Source organism: Amblyomma mixtum, chromosome 1 (assembly GCF_055824585.1).
Source record: "Amblyomma mixtum isolate Tamu chromosome 1, ASM5582458v1, whole genome shotgun sequence".
Classification (NCBI taxonomy): domain Eukaryota; kingdom Metazoa; phylum Arthropoda; class Arachnida; order Ixodida; family Ixodidae; genus Amblyomma; species Amblyomma mixtum.
The window spans coordinates 48830169-48853208 of NC_143012.1; the positions used below are offsets into that span (position 1 = coordinate 48830169).

At 49.4% G+C, this 23040-nt stretch overlaps 1 protein-coding gene across 2 annotated transcripts in view; it reads left to right on the forward strand.

Moving 5' to 3' along the window:
- LOC149366282 (uncharacterized) overlaps window positions 1-23040 on the forward strand; it is a 35345-nt gene that overhangs the window by 6332 nt on the left and 5973 nt on the right. Inside the window, exons 1-7 of one of the 2 annotated variants that reach the window (XM_089550011.1) lie at window positions 7874-8006; window positions 8624-8826; window positions 11612-11768; window positions 13907-14129; window positions 18331-18385; window positions 19935-20050; window positions 21294-21924. In XM_089550011.1, the coding sequence (XP_089406137.1) occupies window positions 11624-11768; window positions 13907-14129; window positions 18331-18385; window positions 19935-20050; window positions 21294-21924 (1170 nt within the window). In that variant the 5' untranslated portion in view covers window positions 7874-8006; window positions 8624-8826; window positions 11612-11623. Of the gene's footprint in view, window positions 1-7873; window positions 8007-8623; window positions 8827-11611; window positions 11769-13906; window positions 14130-18330; window positions 18386-19934; window positions 20051-21293; window positions 21925-23040 lie in introns of those variants that run through there. The other variant, XM_089550004.1, reaches the window with a different exon arrangement.

Consider the following 23040-nt stretch of genomic DNA (forward strand, 5'->3'; position numbering starts at 1 on the left):
GGAAAATAATTTTGCCCCACCGTTCTCTCGGCACTTCATATGCATTTAGTGCGTTCTCCGCCGCCTCGAACCACACTGGCACTTCTGCGTCGCTTGGAAATTTTGGGACTATTCCCGCAAGCAATTTTGAGTAATGCCTTAGCTCGCTGTGGTTAGCATGCCTCCCAGCGACCTTGGAGTCCTCTCCGGCGCTTCCTCGCTGCCTCAGCTGAGCAAGCTCAAGTTCCAGCTTTGCCAGCTGACACTTCTTCTCTAACACCAGCAGATCGTCCTGCACTTTTCCATTTCTTTCCTCGACCTGTGGCATCTCCGGCGTCTCCACCTTGCTCGTCTCGTTTCCGACGACCACCGCGTCATCTACGTCGCCTATCGCCCGTGCTTTCTGCTTATCGGGGTTTAAATGGGCGAAGCGCGAATCCATGCCACCCACCCAAGCTTAACTGGACAGCAATGCTCACGCCAGCACGAAGCAAGAAGCGACTCACCCTTTGATGCAAATGGCGTCCCGCCCATTGCTGTCGTCTCGCTTGTGTCTGGTCGTGGTCCCGTCGCTGCTCTCTTTTCCGGCCGGCTGCCTTGCGTCGCTGGTCCTATGCCGTGGCCCTTGCCGCTGTCTCTCTGCAGGTCTTCTCGAACGCTGACCAGTTGCCTGGTCAGCCCCTTTTCCCTGCCTACAGTCTTCTTCCTGTGCCGTCTTCAGATGGCCGCAGGATCCTCGTCGACTGCGCCAGTAAAGTTCATGTTCTTCATCTTCCTTGCACCAGAGGTGCCCCGCCAGAGACGGTTTGTAGACCAGGGGACTGAATTGTTATCTTCGCACCAGGGGTGCCCCATCAGAGACGGTATTACGATGAGTTGGGACGCAGAGATAAAATAGGGAATACTTGAAGATTTATATAGAGATATTTACATCACATACAAATTCAGGCACTGGAGACAAATTTAGCGGCAATACGAGAAATTAAGCAACAAAGATACAAAACAACCAAAAAGTGGATCTGGCTAACATTAGGGGAGGCCCCTACTCGGCATAGCCGAAGATGCATAGCACCTGACCTTAGCTCATAACCCTTATTCCGGCTCTGGGCCCGGTTTTAAAGACCTAGAGGCCCCGCCCACCTTTAGTAGCACCCAATCATGTTATACTCCTAACATGATTGGCTCATCGAGAGCATGGCCAGCCCTCCAGCTTGTACAAGGTAAACCACCCTCTCTACCACAAAGTACAAGTAAAAATTCAGGGGGCACTTTCGCTGTCTAAAGTGCTGCAAGGCGAAAGCGTTTCCTGGCCACTGTTTGTTTCTATATCCTTTATTTTTCATATTTTTTTATTTATTTTTATGCTCATTTTCTTAATTTTAATATTTTTTATGTTTATTTTCACATCTGTTCATTTTCTTAGTTTTATTTTTATTTTCCTTTTCATGACTTTACTACTTTTATTTTATTTATGAAGCCCATGCATTCACTATATAGATGCGCCTTTATTCATGCTGGAACCTTGAGCCTTTTAAGCAGTGACGCCGAAATGCGGACGAATCTGCCCACGCGTCTGTCGACACGGCTGCCGACGCGTCTGTCGACACTTCTGCCGACGCGTCTGTCGATATTCCTGCCGACGCGTCTGTCGACACGGCTGCCGACGCGTCTGCTAACGACAATATGAGGCATTAAAGGCTTTTGCCTTAAAAACAAACACACACGCACAGACGTGGCAGCACGTCTGTGCGTGCTGGCACGTCGCTTCGTGCGTGCCTCCACGAAGCGAGGCAAGACATTCGCTTCCTCGCAAAAAAAAAACATAAAAGAAAAGCAAGTGCAAACACCCAGTCGTGCCCGCACGTGCGAGGTAGAACATGCTTTCCTGTACACAAAAATACACTCGGGGCGGGGGACACCCGTACTTCCCGGCGCATTCGCGAGCGGTCGCGTTCCGAGAGAGAGAGAGAGAGAGAGAGAGAAACTTTAATTAAAGAGGAAATCGGGGCACGCCCCAGGGTCCCCGCACGACCCCACTGCACTCAAGTGTTTATGTTCCTAAGGTCCATAACACTGGCAGCCCAGCCGGTGGCGATGGTGTGCACGGCCGGGTCCTCCGAGCGCAGCAGGGTCTCCCAGTCCTCCCAGGTCTTGAGGTTCCCTAGGCCCCGCGGGGGAGGGTCCGCCGGGCAGAGGGAAAGGATGTGGAGGGAAGAAGCCAAGGGTTCTGGGCATAGCGCGCATGCCGGAGTGAGGAAGGAGGGATGATAGTGGGCTAGGGTAAGGGGTGAAGGGAGAGAGTGTCTGCATTCTGCGCGAGAGTGTTGCTTATTTATTAGATAGGGAGGAGTGGGGCGGGGGGTAGAGCTGGCGTGAGGCTCTGTAGGCTTGCGTCAGCTCGCTGAATGAGTGCATGCGCTCCTTCGTGAATCCCCGTTCCGAGGCCACCTGAGCCCGGTTTAAGGAACATTGGGATAATAGGTTGGCGGTCTCGTTTCCGGGATTCCCGGAGTGCGCGGGCACCCATATCAGTTCCACTTGGCGGGGCGGGGGTGCATCGGGCGAGTCCAGTATGCTAAAAGCAGGGACATGGACTCGGCCTCGAGCAAAATTTAGAATCGCAGTTTTAGAATCACTTAAAATGTACCGGGCTTCCGTGCGGGTGATAGCAAGGGCAATGCCGGCTTCCTCTGCAGCCTCTGGAGACGTGTCTGGAGGGAGAGGTAGTGTGAGGTGGGCGGATAAAGAGGAGTCCACCACAGCTGCTGTCGCTTCATCACCCGTGCAGGCAGCGTCCACCCATACCGCGTCCGGCTCGGTGCCGCACGCTCTATGGAGTGCCTTCGCACGGGCCTAGAGGAACTGCTGTAGAGCACTGCTACAGCGAATTCGCTAGTTCGTGACCAGTGTAGGTTTCGCTACAAAAAAAAGACTGCCCATATTCTGAGGATCCAGCCTTGCGGACTATATTTTCGGGAATTTCATAGCGCTTGTTAGTAATAATATGTACTCGAATTCGAAATTCCTGCGATTAATTTTAGCGTTCAGCGCCTGTCCTTGACGGGTGATTTCTCCACATAGACACCTCTCTTGTGACGCAGCCCCTGCCCGGCTATGGTAGTTTTTCGCGGCTGCCAAAAAGGCTCCATGTGCGCAGTCTATGCACAAGGGTTCAATGCCTCCACGCTTTGGTCAGTGGTCGTCATCCTTTCTCATATCATCGGACCCATTGTTGAAAGCTACATCTTTTCGCATGTCTGTCAAAATAGAAGCAAGCCGTTCTTTCGCTGGAAAATCACAGGTCATGTGCTATCAATGGGGCATCGGCCGAGAATCAGGAGTGGCATACTGTGACTGAGGAGTAAGTGAGTGTCCTTTGATGGAGAGTAAGGTAAAAAAATAGGTGCCGCAAAGTGGAGTCATGAAAGCGTAAAATGATGCAGGAAACCATGGATTGAAGGAACAAAAAAAAAGATATCACAAACTTTTGCGCTGCAGCCGAACGATACCTCGGTCGTTGGTCTAGTAGCCAGGGTCAAAGAGATGACAGGAACAATCTTGTGACACTCAGTTTCCGAAAAGAACTTACGACGAAAAGAAATCGTGGTGGAATGGAGGCGCTGGCATCAATGAAGAATCGTTACCGTATCAGGAATGCCCCAGCCGACAATCATGCAAAATCACCTGCGGCCTTGGTGATAAAGGTACAATATGAGGTGAGGACCACCCATGGTAGCTGGCGACACATGGGAGGCTTTTGTGCCTTCGCGGATTAGCAATAGTTTCAAAGCTCGGTATCTGCAGCGGCAGCCTCAATTTAATAAACACTACACGCAAAAAACACAGCCTGCTGGAATGGTTGCTCACGATGTAGGGCCCCCTCTGGTAGCAATTAATGAAGATCTCCAGTGTAGCGCGACTTGTTGCCTACGGTGCTTTCTCGAGAGAAACTTCCCTAACTGATACTAAATAACCAATTTTTTCCTTGCAGTATTTCTTTAACCCGTTTCATTTTGGCACAGTGTGTCGTCGTCACCCTGTTAGAACACCACGGCGCCGATTAATCGATTTATATACTCCGGAGCTCAACCTCGCTTTACGCCGAAGAGTGGATTTGGCAACGCTCCCGAGATTTTATAACCATTCCAATAGGTGAGAAATGCCGCCTTCTGAAGCCTGAATTGAAAACTGCGGCGGACATTGCAGGCTCGGCTGGCGTGCTACTTGAACTGTGATGCGATGCGACAGAGACGGAGCACTAAAATGAGCGAGGAGAGGACCCGGGTTCGCTTCCAGTGTGTCCCGCTCGGTAGGAGATCATTACGGTACGGCTGCCTATGGTGTGGTGTGAAGCGTACTTGAAGCGTCCTTGTGGGGCATGGTGTGCTGTCTTGTGCTCGACACAGACTTTCTTAAGAGGCCCTAAAACACTTTTCCAACGCCTCGCCACTTAGTATTTTGTTACCCCTGTAGGCTTCACCGTCGTTCGTGGGTCAAAACGAGCTTTGTAGTGCCACTGATAACTAACCATGTTTTTAAAGTTTTTAGATACATTGACGATTTCTTGATTGTTTAACTAAGGACGGCAGCTCTAGCTTCGCTGGTACAGTAAACAGTGTTTTATCCCTTTTTAGACAACATGGAAAAGGCTTGGATTTTACTTATGAACTGCCTGAAAACAATCTTTTACAGTTTTTAGATTTAAACATTGAGTTCTGTATGGATCAGGTGTGTTGGGCATATGCTCCACGTGCAAAGAAGGGGCTTCTGCCATTCGACTCTTCGCATTCAAAACTAGTTAAAAGAGGAATTGCTTCACTTTGCCTTGAGTCTGCTCTAGGGAAGTCATGTGTTCACAAGATGCGACAGAGTTTTGATAATCAATTGGTTAGGCTGGCTTCAGCTGGGTTCCCTGGTTCGGTCGTGACACAGGTTGCCGAAAGCCTCCTACGGAAGTTGAAGAAGAAGGTAGCAGGAGTAGGGGAGGAGGTCCCTCGAGAAGAGGTGGGACCGGTGGCTGTGCCGTATGTGCACAAGTTGGCCCACAACCTGAAGAAGGTTGCGAGTAGGCATGGGGTGCCACTCGTTTTTACCGCCCCCCAAAAGCTCGGAAGCCTTTGCTCTCGAATAGCCAAAAGAAAAGAAAAAGTAAAAGAAAGTGGCTGCGGTACCAGGCATGGGCGACCGTTCACGAAATGTGCGGTAGGGGTTGTGTACGAAGTTCCCCTCTCCTGCGGCAGTTCCTACATCGGACAAACCGGGCGATGTGTCAATGAGCGGATCAGAGAACACCAAAGAAATGTAGAACAGAATAAAGATGGCCCCCATTTACCCATGCACATCAGAACCTGCCCGTCGCGTACTTGTGAACCATGCTTTTCTGATGTGCGGATTTTGGCAAAGAGTAGTGTGACAAAAGCCAGGGAACTGATAGAAGCATTCCATATCGAAAAGAGGGGCAACTTGTGCGTCAGTGAAACGTCGATAAACCTGTATAAGGCTGAAAAAGCGTTTTTTGATCGCTGCTTATCTTCATGAAGCTGAATGTCTGCCTTGCGCATGCGCCGACAGTGACATATATGTACGTGTTTTTCTGCACATTAAATCAGTTGTGAGTGGCGCTCTGTCTCGTCTTTCTTCTCCTGTGTGTGTGTGTGCGTATGGTTTGGCGCCTTTGAATTTAATTATGAATAACTACCAACTAGCCCAACAACAAGTTCTTCTATGATAATGCAAGGTTATCATATATGAGCCACCTTGTGGGGAAGATATCGACGACGCCTTCGAAGTGCATTATCGAAAAAGATGTCGACAGTCACCCACTGAAAGGACAGGATGAAGAATCTGAAGCGAAGATTCGAGCGATACTGCTAAAGCGGTTCTTTAGCCTCCTGTGTAATTGCAGGTGTCGTCGCCCTAACATCGCCCTAACATCGTCGCCCTTTACTGTTCCTGATTTATATTAATGATCTGCCTGATACTGTTAACTCTAGGATTTGTTTGTTTGCCGACGACTGCGTGATTTACCGTAAAATAAGTAACGATTCCGATATTCGCTCTCTCCAGGTCGGTCTTAATAACATACTAGACTGGTGTCATAATTGGAATGTGGAACTAAATATTAAAAAATGCAAATCTATGAGAGTTTTACGTTCAAATACTACTTGTCCTCCTTATTTTCTTCACAGTCATCCCCTTGAAAGCGTAAGATCGTACCGGTATCTTGGCATACATATAACTAACACCCTGTCCTGGAAACTTCATATAGAACATTTAGCATCTAAAGCAAACAAAACGTTTGGTTATCTTCGAAGAAATTTTACACTTGCTCCATCTTCGTTGAAATGATTATTATAGAGGACCTACGTACGACCGCAAATGGAATACGCTTCATCCATATGGGACCCTGGACAGGTCTCACTGACACAGGTTCTGGAAACTGTCCAGAATCGTGCAACAAGATTCTTTTTAGGCAATTACCATCGTACATCTAGCGTCACCCAAATGAAAAGGTCTTTAAACCTCCTGCCCCTAGCTACCCGCCGTAAGCACTTCCGCATCTGCCTATTCCATAAGATTTTCTACTCCAATTTTCAACTTCGCTCTCGATGGATTCAACCAGCACCGTTCATTTCTCACCGTCGTGATCATCAACACAAGGTCACAGTGCCTCATTGTAACACAGTGACATGTGCGCAATCATATTTTCCGCTAACCTCTAAAGAATGGAATTCCCTACCCGCATCATTAACTAGCATCACTGATTCAACTCAATTTAGAATAATACTTGCCACTCTGATTACATAATGATCGCTTTTGTATTTTATTGTAGTGTTGTGTTCTCCACATATTAGTATTGTTCTTAAACTATTTTATTAATCTCTTCCATGTTAATTTTGCTCACTTCTTTTTATCCTGCCTCAGTTGTTCCATAGTTTTGTATGAATTGTGCTTTGTTTATTTTTCTTGTTATCAACTGCCCTTCCCCTCTGAAATGTACTTTGTACCCTGAGGGTATCACAAATAAATAAATAAATAAATAAATAAATAAATAAATAAATAAATAACGCTTTGTTGCGCTTCATGATGGTGAGAAGTATATTGAGGAATCAGCGCTGTCAACACGGCGTACGCGTCGCTGCACTGGACTGCTTAAAGCTGCTTATATGAGCCTATCGGATCACCAAGAAAAGGAGCAAGCGACTAAAGTACACGGGTCTTATTCGTTGAGTTCCTTGTCTCGGGGTGTTCCAAACGTCCATCTTGGCTTGGATATAGAGCACGAACCTGTTTCAGCACGGAAAGGAAGCTTCGGCGCAGGTTTCCTCATGTACAGGGCGCGGCGTGACACATTGTGGTGATGTTTGCTACTGCGTTGTATTTTGTGGCGTTGTCTGTGGCGTGGCGTTTATTAAGGCGAAAGCCTTTAATGCCTCATACTGTCGTTAGCAGACGCGTCGGCAGGAATGCCGACAGACGCGTCGGCAGCCATGTCAACAAACGCGTCGGCAGATTTGTCCGCCTTTCGGCGTCACTGCTTAAAAAGAAACTGCGCGGAGGGTGGGAATCGAACCAGGGCAGTTGAAGAGGAGACGCTACCACTCCGCCACGATGGCTCAAGGTTCCAGCATGAATAAAGGCGCATCTAGTGAATGCATAGGTTTCATAAATAAAATAAAAGGAATAAAGCCAAGAAATGGAAAATAAAAATAGGGAAATAAGGAAAAAAATAAAAACAAAATAAAATAAGTTGTGGAAATAAAAATAAACAAGAAAAACAAGAAAAGGACGAAAAATAAAAATATATAAAAAATAAAAAGCAAATAAAAACAAACAGTGCGCCTGGAAACGCTTTCGCCTTGAAGCATTTTAGAGAGCCAAAGTGCCCCCTGAATTTTTGCTTGGTGTGTTGCTCTGGCGTTGACTGCGTTCTCCTTGCTTCATTCGTTGCTGAACGCATGGTTTTTGCTTTTTGTTTGCAGTGGGATACACCGGTGCTCTGTAAAGTGACGATCGAGTGGGAAAAAGTAAAAACCCTTTAAAATCCAGAAGAAGTCCTCTCATCTCATCCCATTACCACGCCTCTTTATGAAGGTTATGATGAAACCAGAACTGTTCCGGCTGCTGTTAATTGTTGTAGATCGCACTTAGCAAAACCCAATCTCTCGACACAGTATAAATAGAAAAAATAGAAAAACTGCCCGAGAGAAATTCACGCGATATTCTTCTCTTTTGTAATCCCCAAAATTGAGCTGTAATTTACAGCCGTTTGATATTATAAAGGACAATGGCTCCTTTAATTTTATTGAGCCATTCGAAACAGCGACGAGATTCCTTCCTACCCATTATTTTTTTTTATTCGTTAGAACAGAAAATCGTATATAACGAGATGGGCTTTTTCGTCATTTTCATTCAAGTCACGCCTTTCGAAATGGTAAATGGCGAAATAGATGTACAGATGAATGATCAAAACTGCGCTGAAGACAGAAAGGAGTAAAAACGCAGTATGATGTCCTTTAGCGCCACCTAGAGGACAGCATACTTCCCTTTCACTCCCATCTAGGCGTATTCGTGTTTATAGTGTAATACATGCAGGGTGAAGTGTCCAGCAAACCAACACCTGCTATCCCACCAATTAACGCAGAACGTCCAGAGAGGGCCTGCAGGCAAGAAGCCATTGTGGACGCTGATGAATCCGTCGAGGAACGACCGCGTCGTGGCCGGGGTCGCGCCCCCAGGAGGGCGAGGAGAGAGGATCCAGGCCCCTCGGCCGAGGCTCAGCCACCACCGCCGGGGGCCGCGAAGGAGGTCGACGACGCCGCCAACGAGGAGGAGCTGCCGGCAGAGGTGATGAGCCGGACACGGCATTCCTCGATCTCGCGTCCGGCTGCATTACCATATGTGTAGCCTTTGTCGAAAATGCGCCGCTCTGGGGCACCTAAGACGTGTAGTGGGGCCCTCTAATACTTTTGGGAGTTCCTAAGGTGGGAACTAGTGAGAACGTGAGTTCCTCGAACCTTGGAGACGTTTAGAACGCTTAGGGTGCACAATGAGCCACATTGCACGAGCGGAAGCAGACCCGGTGAGCTGCGCATTCTTGACGTTGTAGCTTTCGCCGGAGGCCGTCGAGTACTGGACACAGCGACGGAGATGACTTGTCCGAACACTCACAAAATATTCGCCGGTCCTTGCGGTAGAGAAGAGTGTGTGTGTGTGTGTGTGTGATTGTGTGTGTGCGTGTGATTGTGTGTGTGTGTGTGTGATTGTGTGTGTGTGATTGTGTGTGTGCGTGTGTGTGTGTGCGCGTGTGTGTGTGATTGTGTGTGTGTGTGTGATTGTGTGTGTGTGCGCGCGTGTGTGTGTGATTGTGTGCGTGTGTGTGTGTGTGTGTGTGTGCGTGCGTGTGTGTGTGTGTGATTGTATGTGTGTGTGTGCGTGTGTGTGTGCGTGTGCGTGCGTGCGTGTGCGTGCGTGTGTGTGTGTGTGTGTGTGTGTGTGTGCGCGTGTGTGTGTGTGTGATTGCGTGCGTGTGTGATTGCGTGCGTGTGTATGGGAATCGCGCCCGCCCGCCGTGAATGACCAACACCGTACCAAATCTGCATGACGTCAACGCAGGTATAACACTGCACTGCTCTCCAGTCCAAGAGATCAATTAGGCTCAAGCCCGAGGGGATAGCATTTTTATTGACCTTCATGCAAATAAATGCGGCGGTTATTATTGACGACATATACAAAAAGCACTGCCGCGTCATTTACCAGAAAAAAAAGTCCTCTCGTAGTGGTCGGGGAAACAAATGAGCTCGCTGGCTCCTTGTGATTTTCATAATGCAGTGCTTACAGCAGCGGGCAACAAACAAATGCCTTACTGAGCGTAGTGGCACGGTTCCTAGCAATTCGCCTAAATCGAAATTCGACCGCCGCGGCCGGGATCGAGCCCGCGCTTTCGGGTCAGCAGCCGACATAACCACTGATCAACCGTGGTGGCGGCATGTGGCAGGTTGTCTCAGATTATGAATGGCACTTTACCATTATCTTTCGAGAGAAAAGCGTAAAACGGTTGTATCTTACCGGTACTCACTCATGGGAAAGAAATGTGGTGGCTACCGAAAATGGTTTAGCTTAGTTCAGGACAACGCAGCCAGCTATAAAAAGAAAAATGATGGCTGTAACATTAAGAGATCGGAAGCGGGCGGAGTAGGTGAGAGAACAAACACGGGTCAATGACATCCTAGTCGAAATCGAAGAGGAAGAAATGGGCTTGGGGATGCGTGCACTGGCAGGCAGAAAGCTAGGTGGGCAGTGAGAAGTCTGCGGGGATAGGTTGGCGGCAGCTGGCAAAGGACAGGGTTAATTGGAGAGACATGAGATAGGCCTTTTCCTGCAGAGGGCGTAGTGATGATGATCATGATAGCGTGGCAGTAGCGTCTACAAGAAGTTTATAGACACTGTCTAGACCATCCTCGTAAGGGTACAAAGCTTCTTAATGACAACTTTCTATCCGGTCGACTCGTCAGCCTGCCTTCTCACGGGGTGCAGTGTAGCCCCCTGCAGAAAATGTTACCCTGAAGCTCGCAGTGGCTGTTCCCGTTCATTGTGCTTCCGATTTGCCCTTGTTTCTGAATGAGCGACCAAAGAAAGGCAAGTTTATTTGATTGACATTCAGCGAAAAATGCTGGGCTTTCGGTGTTTGCTGGTTCGGGCAGCGCGCAAAGCAAGGACTGATAGATGTGCGGACAATCACAGCGCTGCCAGAACCGACGATGTGAAACCAAGCAGCCCTACAGAAGGCGCTTCGTGGTATTTGCTGAACGCTCAGGAAACGATCCGCTGATGTTGTGGCGGGCATCGGTTTACTCCTCGCTCATGGTCGCTGTTATACGTGTAGAATATCGACATCGGTCCTGATACGCTTGCGAATTTCTCTGATACCTCTCCACAGTCTTCATTCTCGCGGCAAAAAAGCGCTCATCGGCTAGTCCCCACACAAAAAATGGTCTATAGACTGTCTATTGACATCTTATATACACTATTGCCTTCCTATAGTTATATATTTTTGTTTATTCGTGGTGTATAGGCACTGTATAAAAAAATTCTACCCAAAGTGCATGGCCATATATATACAGATCTTTTATGGACCGTCCGTAGGTTTGATTTCCCTATAGACTGCTCTATAGGATTTTTCTACAGAAAGGCTATAGACATTACAGGCAAAACGTTATGGAAAGAAATTTTTGCAACAGCCCTCCTTAAGGGAGCAACTCCCTTAACGACAACCTGAATCCTCGAGAAGGCGGAAAAAAATTCGCGGCTCATATCGCAGCAAAGGTCTGAAATCGCTCACGCCCACTCTTCTCATCTCCGGCGGGCTTATTATGGGAGGGTACGGCGCGCCGTTCCTAGAATCAACGGGTGTTGGTTTGAAACTAACGCCGTCCGCCACCGATGCAGCGCTGGTTGTGCTTCTGCCTCGTTCACGAAATCCTCCGCCAGCCTAAGCCGCTTGGCCGAGCCCTTCCCGTCTCGGCCTTTTGTGACGATAGAATTATTGTTCATGGCTGCATGTAAGTAACCTAGGCTGCAAGTCAGAACCTCTAGTCTTAGTCTCTTATCCTCGCCTGTGTCCTACATGCAGTTCAACGAGGCGATGATGGACGAGCTGGCCCAACACTATGTGGACAATATCCTGCCAGACCTCTCTACAGTAATCTCGTCCAGGGACAGGGAGTCGTCCCTGCCCAGCTACACCTCCCGCGCTCACGGCGACTCGGACGCCGGGAAGCGACGCCGCGGTGAGAGAGACATGCACCACTTTATAACACAGCTTTCGTGCTCACTAGAGTTACTGTATTATAACTACCTAGAGTTTGGCGTAGGCCTGCCAAGTTGCAGCAGAAAGCGTCTAAGTCATGCGGCAAAGCCTTACTTATGCTTGCAGCAGACGCTATACCGCGCAACTCGGACGGGGAAATAACCGAGCGATTACCATCCGCAGTCTCATTCCCACATATTTTTCCTTTGACGCTGGTTATATACATAAATATACCGAGTGAAAGCCTTCGAAAGCTGGTCTCGCTGTGTGGCTTTGCCGCATGACTTGGATGCTTTGTGCAGCCCACAGGCGCTGTCTTCAAGCGGCATATATCGGGCCCTTAACACCAATAATACTCTAACAATGTTCTGTGAGACGAGGTTGATGCTTTTCCTGCTCCAATGGACTTCGACGGTGACGTAAATGAGCCGCGAAGCGGCTCATAAGCAGACCCTGTGGCCTGAAACTTTTGACCGACCCTGTACTTTAGAAAGTGTAGCGGTCAACAACAACTGGCGCCATCTGTAGGCCACATTCTGCGTGAGTACGGCGATAGTTAGCACGTGCTGTTTCAAATGCGCTGCAAAGGCCTGTGCAATAGTTTCTCCGCTCCCTTCGACTGATTATGACGGACAACTGAAAATCTGTGCTGTGTGCCCAACGTTCACAACTACTAGCGGTATTTGAGAATGTTCAGCGCCATGCGCCTCGCCGTGGTAGCCACGCGAACTAAAATCGGGCGCTCAGATCGTCTGGACTCACGCGCGGGCAAGTTCATCACCGCAGCCAACGCTGCCAAAATTGAAGGGAGCACTAAAACTCCGCCTTAGGGGTGTGGCATGGTATCTTTAGTCGGTTAATGTCCGTGTATGCTCATTTGGTAATTCCTACTTAAGATCCATAGATGGCGGCGAGTCCTCACATACCACGACCAGCGCAGTGACACAGCAGTTAAAGGATGTGCCCCTGCACTGGCAGGTGGCGCTTTCTATCCCAGCCACCCGTCAGGATTTTGCGACCCATGTTGCTCTTCCCGGGCAACCTCTCGCGCATCTGCTGGGGCCCAGCTGAAGCGGTTGCTAGGCAACAAACCCTAGAGGTCGTTTGGTAGCCACACCGCCACGAGCACACGCGACGAGGCGAGCTCGAGTAGTGTTGCTTTCGCAACAAAAGAAAGCTGTGATAGCACCTTGTTCTCGCACAGTGGGCACCGCAGCTGTTTTGCTCTCGCCGCGCGGGTTCGAATCCGAGTCGCGGCAAAATTTATTTTCACTGCTTATTTATTCAACGTCAAGGCATCAGCGGCGAAATGGCTTTTGCAGCTTTAGTCGTGATGTAGAGCTTACGCTCTGTAAGGCAATAAGATTGCGATCTGGTTAGACCTCACGGGAAAGTGCCTTAGCTATCTCATTCCATTTTCTACTGTGGGTCGAAAGAACGAGAAGTTGTCTGTTTTAGCGAATGTAGAGCTAAAAAATTAGGGTCGATCGACATGTCGAGTTTGTCTAGCAAATAACGGCGTTCTAAAATCATGAGCTCCTCAGACCGAGGTCTACGCCTATTATCTATTAAGTAAGAAAAAAAATTACAGCCTAAACTTTCTATTTCGAACTTCAGATCGCTTATTACAAGCTGACTGGTTACAAGTTTACGCGGCTCTTGTTGTACATTGGGTTTTGCATGGTACTCTCGTTACTTTAGAAAGTTGTGGCGTTTATGGAAATGGCGCATAGACTTTAAACACGAGTACACCTATGGGAGAGTACACGGTGGTAAGCTGTCTACAAGCGGGCACTCTTTTATAAAAGGTAGTTCGGTGAAGGACAGCTTACCCCCTTTCAACTTACTGTTCACAGCGTACCCTTTGCATGGCATTTGAATGGCCGCAATGTGTCACGTCTCTCCTTGTGTAGACAGGGCCGAATTTGTGATGGGCGCCCTCCGCCCCACTTAAGTCCGGCCACGGAATTGGGCAGACTGACAAACTAAGGAGGGCTGTCTTGGTTGACGGAAGGAGCTGAACGCGCAATTCTTGGCTGCTTTTCGCGTGTAAGGAAACACTTCCGCTAAGCCTCGAAGTGAACTCTAACCGTGGAATCACATGGCGTGGTCGGGCAGCTTCTTCAGCGCCCGGCAAGCGTTCCAGAAGCTCCCGCAACATGGCGAGCCCCGAAGACAAGTGCACGGTGCCCAAACTCCCTCCGGGTCCCCTGGCCGAGGTGCTCCCTGCTGGCACCGAAGTTCGCAGGCCTCCGGGAAAACTGGTGCAGCTGGTGGCACAGGTCATCCACGAGAGTCCGCAAAGGGCGCTCCGTGTACAACATGTGTACAAGGCGCTCCAGTGAGTCCTTCGCTCTCTTTCTTTGGGAGGGGACGGGGTTGTGGAGACATCTGGCTTAAGTGCGAGCAGCGGCTGCTGTAACGATATTTGTGACTCAGTAAAAGCCGGTTCGATTGCCAGGTGTGTACCAGTCCATGATCGAGAGAGGCTGGGCAGATGGTTCTCGGTAATCACAAAGTGAACAGGAGAGGTGAAATTCTTGGGGTGCTTGCCATCGTTTCGACAGGAGGACTTGTCTTCCCCAGACGAAGAAATGTTGGCAAGCACTCCGAGGCTTTTTCTTCCCTTGTTCACTTTAAGGTAGGTGTAAACCGGGGGTTCACGTTGTGGTAGGTGTATACCGGGGCTTAGGGCGCTGTCATAAGACACCGTCCTGTTCGCTCCTGTGAGCCTGTGCCCTGCACAGGACAGTTTTGGCCGCTGCTTCCACTGGAATGCTACAGTCACCTTTCTCATAGTGAAACGAAAAAAATTCGCTGTGGCTTAGCTTGGGTAATCCCGGTAATTGCGAAAGCAATATCCGTACCTACGCCATGGTTGAGCTGGTAGTGTAGCTGGTGGTGGTGCTTTTGGTTAGATTTGTGGTGATGCATCGGTTATACAGTCCAATCCAATCCAATCCAATCTAATGTAATCTAATCTAATCTAATCTAATTTAATCTCATCTAATATAATGGTTTGGCTTGGTTTCTGGGGTTTAACGTCCCAAAGCGACTAAGGCTATGAGAGACGCCGTAGTGGAGGGCTCCGCAAATTTCGACCACCTGGGGTTCTTTAAAGGGACACTGAGGAGAAATTCAAGTTGGCTTGTATCGACAGAATACCAGCTCCTGATTACAAAAACGCCACTCATACTGACAACAAAGCTCTTGTAACGTAGAAAAGAGCAAGAACCAAAATACAGGTATCGCCGCCACAGGCCAAACTCGCAAGTACAAGCGTCATGACGTCATATAACAAAACAGTGTTGCTGGAACCAATGGTTCTAGCAACGCTAGGACACGAGAAGCACAAATCACTGAGGCGCAGCCAATGCATGCGCAAATCTCCTTGACGTCGCCAGATGGCGCCACGTGCCGGGCTGCTACGCACGCTCCTGCAGCATCGGGACAAATCGGCGCCTGTTTTCCGGCGGTAGGCGGGCTCCCGGTATTCCGCTAGCGGTAACAAGGTACACGGTATGCTAAAGGTGTCTATTTGCGAGAACTTCGTTGACGACTTCGAGAACGAGATCCATCGTAACGCTGGCAAAACGCCAGTGCAAACGTAATCGAAGCGACTGTTGCGACGGCCGCAATAGCCGATAGATGCCTTCAACGTGCGGCCGGCGGTAGCTTTCTTTTCGGCTGCTGCTAGGCCGCACTGCTGGCAGTCAGAAATCACGGAGTCTGCGTTACGTCATGTGCACGTCATGTTTCACGTCTCTTAGTCCCTTGTCGTCATAGACGAATCCCAAGTTTGAATCAGAGCGGCGGGAAAAACTTTTTCAACTTCGAATCCAAATTTCTTAGAAATAAATGCATCTTTCGCTGCCGGCCAAGTGGCAACAAAGCCATGACATGCCGAACTATCGGATTTTACTATAAAAAAAAATATTAATAGTGCTCTCCTCAGTGTCCCTTTAACGTGCACTGACATCGCACAGTACACGGGCCTCTAGAATTTCTCCTCCAAAGAAATTCAACCGCCGCGGCCGGTATCGAACCCGCGTCTTTCGGATCACCAGCCGAGCACTATAACCACTGAGCCCCCGCGGCGGCCTAATCTAATCTAATCTAATCTAATCTAATCTAATCTAATCTAATCTAATCTAATCTGATATAATCCATTCCAATCCAATCAAAACCAATCCAATCAAATCCATTCCAGCCGCCGTGGTGGCTCAGTGGCTATGGTGCTCGGCTGCTGACCCAAAAGACGCGGGTTCGATCCCGGCCGCGGCGGCTAGAATTTCTTTGGGGGAGAAATTCTAGAGGCCCGTGTACTGTGCGATGTCAGTGCACGTTAAAGAACCCCAGGTGGTCGAAATTTCCGGAGCCCTTCACTACGGCGTCTCTCATAGCCTTAGTCGCTTTGGGACGTTAAACCCCACAAAACCAAACCAAATCCATTCCAATCAAATCCAATCCAATGCAGTCCAATTTAATACAATAGAATCTAATGTAATCTAATCTAATGCAATCTAATTTAATCTTGCCTAAGGCCGCCGGTGGTGGCGCCGCCACTACTCGCAGAGGGCGCAGATGGCCGCCCAGCTCTTCGGCGTGACGTCACGCAGAGGTCATGCGAAAGGTCATTTCATGTGCACCGCCGTCGCACGGCAAAGGCTCGGAAGTGAAAGTAGTAAAGCTTTCGCTTTAAAAGGAACAGCCTTCAGGATCCGTCGCCAATGAGCTTGGTTAGGAGCCCGCCGTTGAAGACCTTGAGGCACAAAGGAATGCTGCGTGTGCTGAAGTTGTTTAACTAGGAATCAATCTCGGCCGCGGTGGTCGAATTTGGGAGGAGGTGCAATTCTAGGGGTGCCTTGGGCTGTGCAATGTAAGTGCACGTTAAAGAAGCCCAGGTGGCGTAAATTTCCGGCGCCCTTCACTACGGTGTCCTTTATAGCCCGAGTCGCTTTGGGACGCTAAACCCCCATAAACCGTAAATATATTTAACTAGGAACAGTTAACTGCTCGACGAAATTTCCTGTGTAGAGGAAAGGGCATGAAGGCAAGACAAAACCAGTGGTCGTTAAATGGCAGAATAAACTAAAACAGATGCCATCCACTTTCACTACTTGTTTTCTCATGCCTTCAGTACATGCTGCTAAGTCAACAATTGTACTGGTGCTTTGAAATTGTTTATGCTGTTCAGTCTGAGTCACCCTTGTATAGGAACCTATTAACCTGGAAGCAGACACCTGCCTACAGGTGCGAGGTTCTTGAGGAAACAAGCGCCGAAGTAGTGCCCTACAAGTAAGGCGGGCACAATAGCTTTACGTAAAGAACAGCGGCTGCTGCGCTACATAAGGCTGACGACGACTGTGCCTGGCCTTAGCCCCGTCAGTGGAAACAAGGAGCGGTGTGCTGTCTGTCCAACCTTTGTAGCGAAAGCGACACTAGCCACGAATTTCCGATTTTGCTTCGGCGGTTCTCCGAGGAGGCACAGAGACCGACCTTGAGCCGTTCCCTAGCAACTGCTGCACCTGGCGGACGCCGCGCGCTAAGCCACTAATGCGAGCTAAGCCACAACCAGTTATTTGTCTTAGCTGTCCCTTTATAACGCGTCTTTGATATATAACCAGCGTGAACCACAAACTCAAGAAGGCGTTCGGGTTCGGAATTCCTGGTGCACGTAAGAGGACTGTGAAAAAGCAATTCAAGTAAACGAGGACACCGACACAAGCTTTGTTCTTGTCTAAGACCCCATTTAGGGTTAGTGCGCCTGCGCGTATATGCAGATGAGTTTTGCATGCTTGACAAAGTTAAACCTGCCGCCTTATAACACCCAAGTCTCCTCTATAGAAGCGGCGTGAAACATTTGAAGGGAAAGGCAAAACCCAGTTCGCTGCAGTTAGCGCTTGAAGTCTTGCTCGTTGTATTCTGCGACGCAGTTTGCGGCGAGTGCTGATCGCTTGACCGCAGATAAACCTCGGGCGCCGGCTGTACAGGGTTCGAATCCCGGTTCCGGCGAGGGCTCAACTGTTTTCAAGGGTCTACGGCTCTCTCACAGGTGGAACACTGGGAGAACGCATGCTCTCGAGCCCCTATTCTCGAAATGCACTCAATGTAGACGTGTCCACTTAGGTTCACACTGTTTGGTTGAATCCCCAAATGCGGATTTGGCTGCAGTGGGACCCCAGCTGTGACCCATCTTTCATGTTACGCGATATCGGCTGAAACCGCACTTGCCACGAAATAAATCATGATAAACTAAAAGTGAATATCACAAGGCTTGGTCTATGAGCTTAAATATCAAAGAACTTCCAAACGAGGAATCCACGGATGAGTATGAATTAAAGGGGATGAGACCATCTGCGCAACTAACGCGATGGGGGGCGGCGTAGACAGCGTCTGTCGCTTTTGGTAGAAAAATAAAACATGAAGCTACAGTGTATACCAGCGCGTGTATTGGCGCTGGGAGACATCAGTCCTCATGTAATCTTTCCGTGTGTCGCATTACCATAATTCTCCCGCTTTTCTGCTCCTCCGCTTTGCAGGAACAGGTATCCCTACTTCAAATTCATGAGCGCCAGTCAGGTGACGTCCTGGAAGGTGAGCGAAGCTCCAAGACGGAGTTCAAGATCTTTACTGACATATCCCGTGGACGTCCTGAGGACGTTCAGTTGGCGTTTAGTGACCATGCCGTGCGTCAGAATGTTTGAGTTGAGACGGCGGAAAGCGATCACTGTCCTTAGAAGATAAGAACTGTATCAATAAACAAGAACTGCAGTGTGGGTGTGTGTAGTGGGGGGGGGGGGGGCAGTGATTACAGAGATGTGCACAAACTAGGACATCGAAATTCGAATATGAAACTTGAGTAAACTAATTTCGGATGATCGATATGCCATAAGATCTTAGGTATATCGGGAAGAACAGTGGCTTGTAGGTGGGTAAGCAAAACGTTTAACGCGTGGTTTGTGCATACGCAACAGCGGTAAGAAATACAAAGAAAATGTGGACTCGATGACCAAAACATAACTGTACCCTTAGGCATTCAACCTGAAGAGAGTTCTACACGGATTTTCGACTCTCTGTAACAATCGATTGCACTCCTCTTCGTGAGCATACTGAACTTCAAAAGACGCAGTTTTCGTTGAGAAAAGTGGTTGTAAAAAAGGAAATTTTTCCCACTACCCTTTTAAAATTGTTCACGTTGTTATCGTCAGTTATGAACTCAACTTCAATATTGCCTGCTAGATGTGCATGACTACGTAGCAAAGGCTAGAGAGACCTGGAAAATAAAAGGGGTGACGTTGTCATAGTTTCCGTTTGAAAATGGCCTGTCAGCGACATTTGTATTTAATTTTTCATCTTTTCTGGCTAATAAAGGATCCGTTTCCAGCAAAAGGCGGCAACTTTTCAATCGACGGCTGTAATCTATAGATACGGGCCGGTTTCAATTCGGAAATTCTCGAGGCCCGTGATCAGTGCGTAGTAAGTGCACGCTAAAGATCCCCAGGTGGACGAAATTTCTGCAGCCCTGCACTACGGCATCCCTCATAGCCCGAATCGCATTGGGATGTTAAACCCCATAAGACCAAACCAAGCCATTCATTGCACGCTGACTGAACGGCTGTGTTTCATAATGCTTATGCCATCTTCATCACGATTAGCGGCAACACGAGAGCACATGGCTTCGCGTGCCTCTAGCGCATTATAACTGGACCGCCAGGAACCAGCGTATGTGCGCAGCGCGCGCCTGACATGCACTGAGCACATATGCACTGGTTCCTCGCGGCGTCGCTATTATACACTGGTAGTAAGCGAGGCTGCGTGCTACCGTGTTCCCGCTAACCACGATGAAGATAGTAGAGGCGTCCCCACTAACCTGTCAAGGAGCGCTCGAACGGCACACCGGTGCGCACTGGCGGTGCTTGTTAGCGGCATAGGGCTGGAAACATCACCATATCGGGGATGAACGTTCGCATGAATCACGGCTTGTCGTGTTTCTGAAAACCCGCATCCAGCCCGGCTGGCGGCGACGAATGTCGCAAACACACCGCACCGCTCCAGTGCTCGATAGACAAGTGTGTGGACATATCTGCACCTATAAGAACGGCGGCCGCCTGTTTGAAATGCGCTCTTGTGTCCACTGTCGCAGAGCTCCATACGCCACGCACTTTTCCAAAGATGGTTCGTCAAGGTGTACCCACCAGCGGCAGACCAGGCCGGCGCCCGCACCAAGAGCAATTTCTGGCGCGTGAACTACAGCGAAAGGCAAGTGCGCCTGCGCAGTGGTGAGCTCCTGGTTGGCGGAATGCCATAGCATTAGAGGCCTCATCGTGCAGGCAGTGTTACGGCGTAAGCTAAATTTCGCCCCGCTGATATGCTGGAAGGAGGATGCGACACCAGGCCGGGCGATTCCCGTTGGCTGGAATAAAGTGACGTCAGCGGACGGGAGGACTGCCGTCCATTTGAAAGAAGAGACGTCACCAGATCGGAACTGATGTCATTTCCGGCAAACACAATAACAGCCGCTAATGCTGTCGCGCTGTCTACACACAGGGGAATTAGGCGCCCCTGTGAATATTTTTCTTGTGCCAGTTAGACGAGGCATTTTCGGCAAGTAAAACCCTTATCCTTTAATCGTTTCTATCTCACTTGTTCGCTTGTCTTGCGGCCTACTCGGCACCCGGTGTGTGAGAGCTAAAGGGCGTCCCGTTATTATCGATATCAACCACGAAAAAAGGAAGAGGAAATTTTTATTTTCCCTGTCTCGTTTTTTTTAAGCCCAACAATTCGTAAAGGAGAATTCACCGCGGCCATCCCAGCAGCTGCAGATCTTTTTGACCGTAACGAGTTGCGAAACTCGATGGCCGTATTCGCGAGAGGAAGATGATTGCCTCTAGTTCATTGGTCAACGTCGGAGGCATTTTAAATAGACCAAAAAAAAACACACCGAACACACGGCAGCAGGCCAGCGCCCCCACTCATCTTTTTAATCCCCTTACCGTGTGTCCGCGTCATTTTGAGCTAGTTTCTATGACCAACGGCAGGGTGCAGGCAAGGAACCGCTAGCCATTGTGGCGCATCACTCTCCTCCTCATTGTGTGTTGGTGACATTGAACTCGGGCTACCGTCTGTGGCGTGTAGCGCTAGCACTCGTTGTGAGGGGCAGAAGTGTGACGACGTGAAAAGGCATGCTCGAATTTCGGTGTGCCGTTCGCCAGACTTATACAAACACCAGTGTTTTTTTTTCATTTGTTAGTAACCTCGAGGTACTAGTGGAATTGCACAGGGGAGCGGCATATTGAACAGAAAACAAGAAACTGGGCAGTAAAGCAAAGTGAAAATTACTGTACCATTCTGCGATGTTGACTAACGTATTCCTAAAATGTTGGCGGGTTTAACAAGGGCGACGAGTCTAGTAAGGCGGTTCAAACGCCGGGATGCGGGATGGACAAAGCTGTCTGAAGAGCCCTCACAACCTGCCACTTCTTCTACCCTATCCGGTGCACAGGCCGCGGGAATGGGACATACCCATGGAACCGCAGTCCAGGCCGGTCCAGGAGGGCATCTTCGACCCGTCGCTTGCTGCTCTGCTGGAGCCGTTTAACTCCCCTCCCTTTGCGCCATCGCCACTCCCCCAGGAGCCGCCGGTCGGCTTCGGGGAGCCCCAGCAACCGATGACGTCTGTGTGGTCGCAGCACCTGGACCTGAAGCTTGGCCTGCTGACGCCCGAGAGATCTCCTCCTGCTCAGCAGCACATGCGCACACCGTACACAGTGTTGCTGTCACCAGAAACGCTTGGGCCGCAGCAGGCGCAGCCGCAGCCGAAGCAGCAGAAGCAGGAGCCGGAGCCACAGCAGCCGAAGCAACCGAAGCAGTCGCAGCAGGCGAAGCAGCCGAAGCAGGAACACCAGCAGCAACAGCAGCCACAGCAGCAGCAGCAGAAACAGCAGCAACAACAGCAACAGCAGCAGGAGCAGCAGCCTGTCGCGTGGCCGAACCCGACTCCTCCACCACCGTCAACTCCGCAGTCATACAGCGGCGAATCCTGCTGGGGCTCCCCCCGCTGGTACCTGCCCGCCTGGTGCCACGGCATCGACGAGACTTCGATTGGCTCCCAGTCGAGCCATTTTGGTGCTCAAGTACGTACTCGGCACATCTAGTAAGGTGGACAGATGACATTGAGAAGTGTGCAAGAACGGGATGAGGCACACTGGGAGGACAGTTTAAATGTACACCGCTGGAAGAGGCGGTTAAACGCGAAAGCGTTAAGGGCGAAGAGCGGGAAAGCCGGCGTTGTTGTAGTTCTTGGCGTTGTAACTGCAAAATCGTGATTGGGCGAGAGGGTAGTGATGCGTCTTTGCGCGGGCCATTCAAACACCCCTCAACGATCACAAAGAACAACAGTGACGACGCCGCTACTCAATTCCTCATTGGTCTGCAGGGCCGTGGCGTGATCCCTCCACCATTAGATAGTGGATCTAAAGAAACAATAGCAATTGCACTGAAAAGTAAAATGGTGGAGCCGAGACTCGGAACAGCTGCCCGCTTGAGTCGTGAGCAGGGACGCCAACGCTCGATCACACAGGACCGTTCGCCCGACTTCGTTCAAGGGAGCCCTTGGAAGCCTTGTGTGTCCTTTGGTTAATGAATAATTTTAAAAATAAAGCAAAACAGAAATTAAAGTAAAAAACAATGAACAGAATGAACATTTGCGAAGAGATAAGAAAAAAAAAGCCGCTGGGCCTTTTCACAGACCCTTTAACTCTGCCGCGTCGTACCCCTAATGCGAAGCTTAAAGGGACTCTGAAACAGCTTCCGAGGAGAACACATATACTCTCTCAATCACTGCACTCTGTTGCAATCAAAACCTGAGCCAAATAATACACCTCTAAACGCAGAAGAGGACCCACAGTCACGTGGTAAAATTTCCGAGCCCTTCCCGGTGACATTTTCGTGCTCGCACCCTCCTCGGTCGCTCTCACCTGTGCATACAAGCTGAGATGTAGCTATTGGTTCGATTCTTGCAGACGTACGGCAGACACGTCTTTCATACATAATAAGCGTAAAAGTAATTGTCAAAAGTTAACTATTGAATATTAGTTAACCTACCTGCTGTTAACACATGTTACCTGTATTCTGACGTACTATACTACTGACAACGTTATGCCGAAAAAGGCGTTCTGCTAACTCCAAACGCCTATTTTTTTCAAAAAATGCGTGAAGTCTTAGGTGAAGCTCTGTGTATAACGCAAGTT